The sequence below is a fragment of the Podarcis vaucheri genome, assembly GCF_965113315.1.
Source record: "Podarcis vaucheri genome assembly, chromosome: 14".
In the NCBI taxonomy this organism is placed as follows: Eukaryota; Metazoa; Chordata; class Lepidosauria; order Squamata; family Lacertidae; genus Podarcis; species Podarcis vaucheri.
Genome location: NC_138752.1, coordinates 32,149,992 through 32,161,957, shown reverse-complemented (window position 1 = coordinate 32,161,957; position 11,966 = coordinate 32,149,992). Strand labels below are relative to the sequence as shown.

Below are 11,966 nucleotides of genomic sequence, written 5' to 3'. Positions count from 1 at the left end.
GGCGTCGAGAATTTTAGCTCTGCAGTCTGTGGGTTGGGCGGCAGAGGAGGGCACTCGTCAGCAAAAAAACGGATTGAAAGAGGATTTCATGCCTTTCTTTCTAAACGCACACAGATCGGGGGCGTGGAGAGAAGGGGAGATAGTTTTTTAGTTAAGTTTTTTGGGGCCCATAAAGAATTCTGGCCAGTGGTGGCGTTAATTTTTAACTGAGAGTAAATATCTTACAGTGTAAGGCTATACATGTCTACTCAGTAGTAAGATTCTTTGTATTCAGTGAGGCTTACACACAGGTAAATCCAATTCAATGTATAGGATTAGGAATACCTTTCTGATGCGAAGAGCTGTTCGACAGTAGAACAGACTCTCTCCGAAGATGGTGGACTCTCCTTTGGAGGTTTTTAAACAGAAACTGGATGATCGTCTGTCAGGGATTCTTGAACTGTCATTGCTGCATTACAGGGGGCTGGCCTAGATGACCCTTGGGGTCCCTTTCAACTCAATGATTCTGTGATTGTCCTCTAAGTGCAGCATCTCTAGTTGCAGACGAGAGAAAAGCAGCAGCCTTTAGATTAGACATGCCATGTGTATACAAAACTGAGCTGTAAAAACCAACTGGTGTACACTCATTTAACATAAGCACTTGTACCTGTAGAGACAATGTAATGATAGAGCCTGTAATGTGCTGACACTCCCTTAATGTTAAGGATTTGTATATTTGAGGATTGGCCTTGGAGTCACATGACCTGGTAGTTTTTTAGGTTCTGGGTTTCAGTTCTAGAAGAGATTCCTATGAATAAAGCCTGTTTTATAAAAACTACTCATTACTGATGTCTGTTGTTGGATACGGAAACATTACAGTTTTTACCCATGTTTTAGTTTGTACCTGTGAGGTGGCCCATGATTTGGAGCACTGAAGGCAGATTGACAGTATATGGATTACCAAACATTCAAAAAGGAGCACTATAGTAGTCATGAGAAACTTCACTACAGTACTCCGATATCTGTTGGAACTAAAACTCTGCCAAGAATGTAAGGTCCAACAAATTCCTCAGTTGCCTCATTGACAATTTCATTTCCAATTGTTATAAGAATTCTAAGGCATCATGAATAAAATGAATGTTCATAAGTGCAGAAGGTAAACACAAAAACATAAGTGCATAAACCACATGTCTGAAATAGCAGAGGAGAGCAATCCTGAAGCCATCTTAATGACCCCAAATATTTCCTCTGCAGAAGGAAATATCTTGGAAAAACCTTTCCCAGTAGTTCTTTTCACTTGCAAATCCTTAAAATCCTGTCTTAAGGGCATGTCTTATGTGTGAATTGGGTAGGCCTTTGACCTGGATTCAAGAACTAAGGTATTTACCATCTCAAAAGAATGGTCCAGGCTGACCAGGAAATGCAGTCAGTAAAACATTATCAGAAGTTACACACAGAAAACAATAAACACTCATGAACGCCATAAAAGATTCAATCAAGTGTAGAGTTTTACTTGGACAGGTTATAAAAGCATAACTGGTAGCAAATTCCACAAGCTGTGGAAAGGCATACTTTCCAACAAGAGTTCAAGCCTCTCTTTCTGCAGCAGGTCACAAGCAAGAGAAAAAACAAGTTACACGGAATGCTGTTAGTGGTCTTCTTCCTGTAGAAACTGCAAATGTCCAAAGAGCAGTTCCCACAGAAAGTATCATTGCATATTCTGCATAGTCAAAACAATCTAAGCTTTCTGCCACTTCTTGAATCTTCTTGATTCTTCTTCTGTTTCTGGAATGAATGAATCTTACACACACACACACACAATCCAACAGATCCCCTACCCTTCAAGTGACCCAGACTCTCTTTTACTCCAATACAAGGTGTGGCAAGCCTTTCCCAGTCTGCCACAGCCTTTCAACTAGTTAAGCAAATTTCACTTATCATAACACAAAATTGAACAAAACACATTCTTGTCTCCAAGAAAAATATTTTTATTAACATCATCTAATCCATATTTATACAGGTGAATAGCAGCATAGCCAAGTTGCTAAGCTGGAACATTACATTCAGAGTTGATTTAAAAAAAATCACTAACACACCCTCTTGTGTCTCCCAGCGGAGGCAAAACAGGCACAGAAAAGTTGATCAAGTGCTCTCAGAGGGCAATTACCCAATAATACTGCTACTTTTGAGTATGAGTGTGCATGTGTGCACGCACGCATGCGCACACACACACACACAGGTCATTCCCTGCAAATATTCACGGGGCTCCGAATGAAACTTTGTCTTCTTGGACTTTGATTTTGATACCACTGAAGTGGAAAGCTTCACTTCTACAGCGCAGCTTGCATAACCGTCTTGAAAACATACAGGGTGTGATTCTGTACCTGAGGATCATAAGACCAGGCTGAAGGCAGACATCAGGTGGTTCTTTTCAGAGAGCTGAGCAACACTTCCAATAAACAGCAGGTGATTGTGATCTTTGTGCTGATCACACCTGCAAGTTGAATGCAGTGTCCACACAGACTCATTGTCATCAAAATGCCACCCCTTAATTTCCCCCCAACAATTTTACTGTTTCTGTTGTACCGCTTTTTTTTTACTTAGTGGATTTTCCACAGAAAGAGTAAATCTGGTTTGAATGGGGGGGGATATGAGATGCATTTTAATGAGGTTGTGTTGGTACCTTGCAAAACGTGTGCGTTCCAAATTGCTCTGTGGAAATACTTGAGGTTTGAGAGGTCATTATTCACAGTATGTACATTCAGCCCACTTTTGCCTCAGCTAAAACAACCTTTGCCACTTTCCTCCATAAACCTCTTACGCCGTTTCAGAAACCAGGAAAACCTTCTCCACTGTGGAGTGTGCAAAATGGTTCTAAGGGTACATCCAGGTGGCGAATTGTCACACTCCCACTTTGACCATGATTTGCAAAGCACATGAAGCATTTGCTCGACAGATCGCCTCATAAAGCAGACCCCCTTTTATGCTTCATCAAGACACAATGGACCACCTGTTCTGAAGTTCTCAGCTTTGGATGTAGGCAAGCAGGGAACCATCATTAGGCCAAGCAACCAGTGCAAATATGGATGAGCGCCATCCTGCTTGAACTGCATGTCCAGCAGCAGCACAACACCCTATTCATGTTAACAACAGAAGATTAAGCAGAAACCAACTGATACTGATACAATGGCACCATATACCACCTAAACTTAAACTGTACTGTCACTGTTTCCCTAAAGCAAACCCTGGGATTTCTCCAGCTGTTTTGGGACTACAACTCCCATCAGCTAGCAGGACCAGTGGTCAGGGATGATGGGAATTGTAGTCCAAAAACATCTGGAGACCCAAGTTTGGGAAGCACTGGTCTACACTCTCATTTACTCACTTTGAGCTCTTTTTTAAAAATCCTCTTTGTCTGACTCTAACCTAAGTCTGTAGATGTGGTCTGAAGTCAGGGGTGAGGAAGGAGTGGCCCTCCAAATACTGCTGAACTTCAGCTTCTACGATCGCTGACCATTCGCCATGCTGGCTGGCGATTTTCATTTTGTGGCCATGAAAATAACTGGGGTGGGGGGCTGAGTTTAATGGCAGCATTAAAAGCACAAGGACCCTGCCTGGGGATGATGGGAGCTGGAACACAGCAGCTTCAGGAAGGCCACAGGTCCCCCATCCTTGCCTTGGATGGACATTCATAGTTTCTTTTTTCCAGCTGAATAGCCAATCAAAGAGGTGCAAGTTTTGCAAGTCTTCCTTCCCAGTGCAGGAAGGAAGCTTGCTGTTGTGATACAAGGCAAAGAGGAAGAAGGAAATGTGCCGATTCAGATGAATCTTATGCATTAGCCCTTTGAGCACTGAGAGGTAATCTCGGTTTCTAATGTTTGTTTCTAAAGCCTGAGTGATATGCAGTGTTAGGCAAGAGACTTCATTCTGACTTCTGGAGCACCCAGAAAAAATTCAGATGTCAAGGCATAAAATTTGTTTGTATGTTTACAACAAACAAGGGCTTCAAAAGAGCAAGGAACGTATTAGCTTCGTATTTCCAAACTGGAGGTTCTTAGGTCTCGCCTGAAATGCAATTCAGGGACTGCAGATTACCTCTTGCATTTAGATTGCACCACCAAAAATTTGGACAAATTCATCCATCACTTCAGAAATGAAGCACTCGGAAATATGACTCCTTAGCCCTTCTGTGGCATTTGCTTATAACAAACATACAAAATCTTAGCGCAACAGCAAAGATGCAAACTGGTGTCGGAATGATGCTCAATTGATCTGTTTCTCTGCTAGAGAGAGAATCACTTCTATTATATGCAAAAAATAGATGACAGCTAGGTTGCCAGCTTCTGTTTCCTGAGAGAGCTCTTGTGCCTTTAGCACAGGGACGGGAACACTGTGGCCCTCCCGATGTTGCTCTCGTTTTCCCTGACCACTGGTCATGCTGGCTGGGGCTGATCCCCAGCAAATCTTGAGGACCACGTTCCCCTCACCTGCTTTAACCGTGACTGCAAAGAGGTAAATTTAGCAGGCGAAACTTTTGTGGCCATGAAAATAACTGGGGTGGGGGGTTGAGTTTAATGGCAGCATTAAAAGCACAAGGACCCTGCCTGGGGAGGAAATATTGGGAATCCAATATTAATTACCTGGAGCATTTTCTGGGTAGCTCAGAAAAACCGTCCTCACCCCTGCTCTCCAAGACGAGTTTACATGGGGCAATTCATACAATGACACCACGCCAGAAAATGCCCCAAAGCAATGTGGGGCAGGGCACAACCCAAAGCTAGGCTATGGTTTCAGATGCCACAAAGACTTACTTCTGAAGAGGCCAGGAAATGGGTTTGATCCAAGGGAAGGGCAAGAATGGACACATGACAGTGTGAGGACATTTCTGAGGATGTGGTCGCAGTGACCCAATCACGGAAGCAACCCTAGCAGTTCCACGGGGCATAAACAAAGCAGCATTGTGATGCTGAAAGGTTTGCTCCAGGAGACCATGTCCTAGATCCGAATTCTCCAACCTTGGATTCTGAGGTAGTGTTGGACTACAACTCTCATCATCCCCAGCCACCTTAACAAATGGTCAATGATGGGAGTGGTAGTGCTGCTGCAGCTGAGAACCCAAGGTTGAAGAAGGCTGTCATACCGGAGAACACATCTACTGAACTGTAGCTGCTGTTTCAAAAGATCCTGGGCTGTTGGATAACTGTTTACATTAAGGGTGGGGAAGCTCAGGCCTCCCCATTTCCTCCACCAGGTCAGTTTGGCCAAAGGATGCTTACTTGCCCGACACTTGGCGCCATATACCACGTCAGGTGTGAGGCAGGTAAAGCCGCAGCTAGGCCAAATAGGGCTTTGTAAGGCCCTTTGGAGCCCTGGCTATGAGCTGTTACAACTTAACATTCACAACGGCCTGTAGGAGGGGTTAGGAACTGGAGGCCAGTAAGCCAAACCTGGGCTTCTAGAAGCCCCTGCAGTGAAGTCAAAACAGTAGCTGTGGCAACAGAGCTTGCCAGCAGGCTGCTTAGGGGAAATGGAGGCTTCTACCACCACTCTTTACTCCCATCTCAAAATGTTGTGTTTTTTTTAAAGGAGAGTCATAGCTACCCTAGGGTTTGTAGCATCTGAAATCCACCTTGGATCCAACGCTAGTTTGGACAGAGTGAATCTGGATTGATATGATTAGAGTCCTGCTCAGAATCACGCCATCTTCTGGGGCAACTCATTCCAGAGCCAGACAAGCACTCTGCTTTTGAGTGGAGGAAAAACCCAGACTTTGGTAGGAGGTCACAGGTGCAAGGTGGTCACACCTGAGCAAAAAGAAGAAGAAGAGGAGAAGAAAAGCATCTGGGTGATGGGAAGAACATTCCAAACTAGACTCGATCCAAAATACAGGTTGAAATGGAAGACCTCAAAGCAGGAGGTAGCAAATGCAGAGGGTATCAATCAGAAATGAAAGCCAGAAGGAAAGAGTCTTCATTTCTCTCTTCGTATTGGCCAGCGTCCATCCTGCCCGTCCAAAGGTAAAAGATTCCCAGCCGACAGAGAAGGGTTGTGCTCAACAGCTCCTAGATGGTTGGTGTGGAGTGGGATTGGTCAGTTAGAAGCAGCATCTGATTGGCTGGGTGTTCCAGCCTATTTACTCCCTCAGGTCCTTGTCCTTCTTGTCTAGAAAACACAGAAAGAGAAATCTGGATCCAGCAGCTGCCATTTCAAAAGGGCTTTTCATCAATGGGCAAAGTTGCAAATAGATGCATAGTTAATTAAGCTCACCTTTAGGGATGAACTTGAGAGAGCTGCTAAATATTCAGAAGCGAGACTGACCCCTTTTTGGGCCATCGTTGATGAACTCGTGGCCCAGACCGTTGCCACACTTGCCACATGAGACCTAGAAGGGAAGCATATGAAGCAAAGGGAATAAAGAGACAAAACTCCAGAGCCCTCCGCACTCCCCTGTGCATGGCTGCTTGCACACTAGGGTCTTAGCACTGCTTTTCCACAACCGGCTGAAAGCAGAATTAAAATGGTGGTCACACATGTGACTTAATAGAGCACATTATTTACCTAGGACTGACCATCCCCATAGTGAAGACCCTTCTCTAACATTCACTAAGAAGTCTCTCTCAGCACAGCCCACTTGCAACTTTAATTAGAAGCTTTCTCGGTGTCTTCTGCCCCTAACACTTTTCTGGGTACTGCTACATAGCTTCTTAACCAATCAGTTCATGTTTGCTATTTAAATGTGTTTGTTTTTAAAACTGCAAAACAGCTGCCGCAAGGAAACTTCTAATTAGATGCACAGTAGCCCCCCAATGCCTCAACAGTGCTTTGCCAGTTCACTTTGGTCAGGCTATTGCTGCAACTGATATTTTTGGTTTGGGGGGGCGGTGGAAGAGGCAGTGCCATAGATCATGTATAAAAGAAGATGGCAGGACAAAACAAACCTACAAGAACGCAATGCACTGACAACAACGTTGGCTGAATTCTCTGGAAGACGTTGAGGAACACTCCTCTCTTAGGCACCGCAAAGCAGATTCAAGGGCTGGACCCTTTGCTCACCTGGGGCTCCATTTCAACCCAGCAACAGTTCCTCAGTACTCACCTTGAAGGCTCCCGGCCGTTCTAAGTACTTGGAGATGCTATCTTCGTGGAGAGTTTCGGTGAAAGCCGGCCATGGAGATGAGTGAGCATACTTGGACCTGCTCGAGAACAGCTCGTAGCCACATTTGGAGCAAGCATATATACCTGTGCACAAAGATGGGAGCAGGAAGAAGGGAATGAGGTCCCTGGAAGATATACATTCAAACTGGTCGTGGTTCATCTGCTGAACAAAGCCATATCCAAGTTGACTCGAAGCAGGAGTGCTTCCAGAAGCTGAGCTCATCTCAATGCAGCATCCAGTCCAAACTATGCAAGTACCGGTATCTCTCCATGCAAAACCCTTCCCCTCCTGCTTGAAATAGGATTGAGGTATCGGCCACTTATGGGGCAGAGATGCTTTCTCCCCTCAATGCTGCCTTCATAGGCAATCAAACCTCTGGGAAGGGCAATAGCTGAGTGGTCCCAGGTTCAATCCTCAATGGCACCTGCAGGTAGAACTGGGAATGTCCACTGCCTGAAAGGAGAGCCACTTTCAGTCAGTGTCAACGGTACTTTGCTGGAAGGACCACTGTGTCTGTCTAAGTGTAAGGCCGCTTCCTGCATCCCTAGGAGTTACCTCAATCCCAATTCTCTGTGTTCATCATAATGCATCAGAGGTAATTACCAGAGCTCCATAGAGAATTGCTTTTCCAGAATTAGGATTTAATGTTATGGCCTCTGTCTTTTCCAGATGGCTGGTGTAAGAAATTACCTTTGAAACAGCTTTTCTGTATGTTTGTAAAATGGCTATAAGACGACATTGTTCACTACCTTACCCAGTGTCCTGTATCGTAAAGATCCCCATGGAAAATATATGTCTGAGCATAACCACCAGAGGCATTTTATGACACCAGTGCATTTGTGTGCTTTTGGCTGTTAGACAAGGAAAATTATGTTACACTGCACGTCTCCTAATTGGAGCCAGGAAATTGAGCCCAATTTGTGCCTCAACTCTGAATGCCTTTTAATATTTTGTCATGGATTACAGCTAAACCAATCATTTTTTGTTTTATTTTTACTGTATTGTACTATTCTCTGTGTTAATGAATAGACATTATCCACTTCTGTGCCAATTCCATCTTTACAACTGCTGACACTGAATAAACCTCTTTCACAACTCAGCAGGCACTGGAAGGGTGGCAAGATGTGATTCTATTAGGCTTGTAAATAGCCACTCACCTACAGGGCTGGAGCAAGTGAGAAATGCTTAGAACACAAGAAGAGTTTGATGGATGAGGCCAATGGTCCATTGAGTCCAGCATCCTGTTCTCACAGTGGCCAGCCACATGCCTGTGGGGAAACCCTCAAACAGAATCTGAGCCCAAGAGCCCTCTCCCCTCCTGTGGTTTCCAGCAACTGAGATTCCAAAGTATACTGTCTCTGATTGTGGAGGCAGAGCATAGCCACCATGGTTAGTAGCCACTGATAGCTCTCTCCTCCATGAATTTGTCCAATCCTCTTTGAAAGCAAGTTCCATAGTTTAAATATATGCTGTGTAAATAAGGACTTCCTTTTCTCCATCCTGAATGTTCCAGCATCCACTTTCATTGACTATCTCCCACTTGGACTACTGCAATGCACTCTATGTGGGGGAAACTACAACTAATCCGGAATGTGGCAGTTAGACTGGTAACTGGGAGCGGTCGCCAAGACCACATAACACGGGTCTTGAAAGACTTACATTGGCTCCCAGTACATTTCCGAGCACAATTCAAAGTGTTGGTGCTGACCTTTAAAGCCCTGAAACGGCCTTGGCCCAGTATATCTGAAGGAGCGTCTCCACCCCCATCGTTCTGCCTAGACACTGAGGTCCAGCGCCGAGGGCCTTCTGGCGGTTCCCTCATTGCGAGAAGCCAAGTTACAGGGAACCAGGCAGAGGGCCTTCTCGGTAGTGGCACCTGCCCTGTGGAACGTCCTCCCACCAGATGTCAAAGAGAACAACAACCACCAGACTTTTAGAAGACATCTGAAGGCAGCCCTGTTTAGGGAAGCTTCTAATGTTTGATGCATTACTGTATATAATTATTTTGTTGGAAACCGCCCAGAATGGCTGGGGAAGCCCAGCCAGATGGGCGGGGTATAAATTATTATTATTATTATTATTATTATTATTATTTCCACAAGTTCTAGACTTTCACTTTCTCTATGCCTTGCATAATTTTATAAACTCCCTATCATGTACCTCTTACTCACTTTTTCTCCAAACTAAAAAGTCCAAAATGCTGCAACGTTTCCTCATTAGAGAGTCGCTCTGTCCCCTTGATCATTTTGGTTGCCCTTTCTGAACATTTCCCATAAGTTTCCTATTTTTGCTGCACTGTAGTGCCAATAGATGACAATAATGCAATCGCAAAATGGAAGCCTTGCAGAACAGCCAATCGAGCAGAATAAACCTACCACTAATGCAAGATTATCGTGTCTATTACACGTCACACAAAACACCGACCATAAAACACCAGTCTGGAAGGGTGCCTAAATTGTGAGACAGCTAATTATTATTTTCATGGGCCAGTAAACTTCTGTCGGCTGGCTTGTGTGAGCCACCTGACACGATTGCATTGGGTAATGGAGGAGACATTAATCCCTTCCACAGGATGCTTTTGAAACCACAGCAATAAGTTTCATCACTGTGCCAGTTTTATTCTTGAAGTGAATGGGGAAGCAAAATGTGACCTTGAAAAACGGTAAAAGTGTTTGCTGCAATGGTGGTCCCAGAGACAATTTTCTCTGTGGTAGCAGCCCCCAATTTGCGGGACTCCCTCCCTACAGAGGTATATCTAAGAACCTTCATTGTATGACTTTCGCCATACGCAGAACATACACCTCTTTTTGCCTCAGCCTTTGACAGCTAAGGGCTTCTGTTTTAAGGAACTCACCCCTTTTGCACAATTTACACACTACCGTTACATTTGGAACAGTTTTATTGGTTTTATTTTCATTCATTTATTTATTTGCATTTATATCCCACCTTTTTCTCCAGGGAGCTCCAAAGTGGTGTACGTGGTTCTCCCCGTCCTCATTTAATCCTCACAATAACCCTGTGAGGCTGAGAAGCCGTGACTGGTCAAGATTACACATAGTGAGTAAGCTTCATGGCAGAGTGGGGATTCGAACCCTGGTCTCCCAGGTCTTAGCCAGACACTATAACCACACTGTCACTCATTTCATTTTATCCTCATAATATTATCATCTGTTTTTATAACTGTATATTTTAAACCACCCTGGGACCTTATTGTGAAAGGTTAGTAAGAAATCTTATAAATAATTTTAAGACAATAGAATTAATTGATTAGCCCCATCATAACCCCAACAGGTACCAAGTACTGTTTACTTTCTAAACCACCCTGATATCTTTGGATGAAGGGTGGTATATAAATTTTAACCACAACAAAAACTGTCCCTTTTCTCTCTGTGCCATCTATCTACTTTCTGGGAGTATAAATCTCCATAAATAACAGGGAGAGCGCTTAAGATTCTTCTCAGTTTGTGCTCATACAGACATTTTTCTTTGTACAGTATTGGGGGCCAGCTGAGTCTGTGCCCTCAACAATCTACCCTCTAGAGAGAGGGGGGGTTGCATAACCCCCTATAAATCATGGGGGCAACCAGCTTTCTTCAAGTTAGTTGTCCCACCCAGATGTTCTATGAATATGTGACCAAACAAAAACACAACTGAAGGATGGGGGTGTCCCTTTGAGACAGGCGTCTCCAACCTGGTGCCCTCCGGGGGCTGATGGGAGTTGTAGTCCAACCGTATCTGGAAGGCGCAAGGTTGGCGAAGACTGATGTAAGAAGACCACCATGACCAGAGTTTTATTGACTGCGCCACTACCCCAGAGATTGCAATCCCCGCGCCGGGTGGCCCACATCGTGGATCCTCCCGATCCATCCACCCACCGATCCCGGGGATGTGGAGGGGAAATCAGTTTCCCGCTTGCCGGCGCCTGCCGCGGGTAGTGAGTGGGGTGGAGATTCTGCGGGCTAGATGCAGCCCCGCGCCGGGTGGTTTCCATCCTTCCCCGTGGGATGATTTACCCTTACCGGGTTCGAAGTGGTCCTGATAGATCTCGCCTCCTCTAAAAACGCAGAAGGACATGGCAGCGATCGCTCTGTCCCGGCCCCTGACGCCGCTCCGGCCGCTTCCCGGTTATATAAGCGGCCGCCCTCCGTCCCTCCTCCTCCTGGCTCTGTGTGCTCCGTCACCTGCAGTTCCAGCGGGAGTGGCGACAGGGGGCGCTGCCGGGCAACACTCCGCCGCCCGCGGAAGCCGAGCGCGCAACGTTAGCCCACGCGCGAAGAGGCAACGGGGGGGGGGGGAGAGAGAAGGGGCGCTCAGAGGAGTCCCGGAAGAGCTGGCGTAGGATCAGGCCCAGATCAGGCTTAACTGCCTCGCTGGAGCAAGTCAAAAGCGGCCTCTTTAGTTCCGGTTTCCGTTCCTCCTAACAGCCGACCAGATGCACGGGGCAGTTGTGTCCTTTTGTAGGGAGTGGCGTCCAGGGCCCCAGTCACCAGAAGGAGTAGGAGCCCCTCAAACACACACACACACACACACACACACACACACACACACACACACTGAAACAGGGCTGGCAATGCCACATTTTGAAGGAAGGATGTGATCTGTAGTGGGGCCACCACTTTCAAAGCCCTGCTGGCTCACACTGATGGAAGAATAGAGATGGGCATGGAGAGATTTCTCTCTCTCTTTCTCTTTGTAAGGGGCAGCCACAGACATTTTGGAGGTGGAGCACTGAATGGCCCTTAAAGGTAAAGGGACCCCTGACCATTAGGTCCAGTCGCTGATGACTCTGGTTGTGGCGCTCATCTCGCTTTATTGGCCGAGGGAGCCAGCG

General features: G+C 45.7%; 1 protein-coding gene across 1 annotated transcript; it reads right to left on the bottom strand.

Annotated features, from left to right (window-relative positions):
• Positions 1 to 1,469: 1,469 nt before the first annotated feature.
• MSRB1 (methionine sulfoxide reductase B1) lies at positions 1,470 to 11,311 on the bottom strand. The gene is made up of 5 exons (XM_082199302.1): positions 11,155 to 11,311; positions 7,076 to 7,218; positions 6,247 to 6,361; positions 3,594 to 6,141; positions 1,470 to 3,508 (listed from the first exon to the last, which is right to left on the bottom strand). The coding sequence occupies exons 1-4, from the start codon at positions 11,207 to 11,209 to the stop codon at positions 6,113 to 6,115; spliced, it is 342 nt and encodes a 113-aa protein (XP_082055428.1). The 5' UTR covers positions 11,210 to 11,311; the 3' UTR covers positions 1,470 to 3,508; positions 3,594 to 6,112.
• Between the last annotated feature and the right edge of the window lie 655 nt (positions 11,312 to 11,966).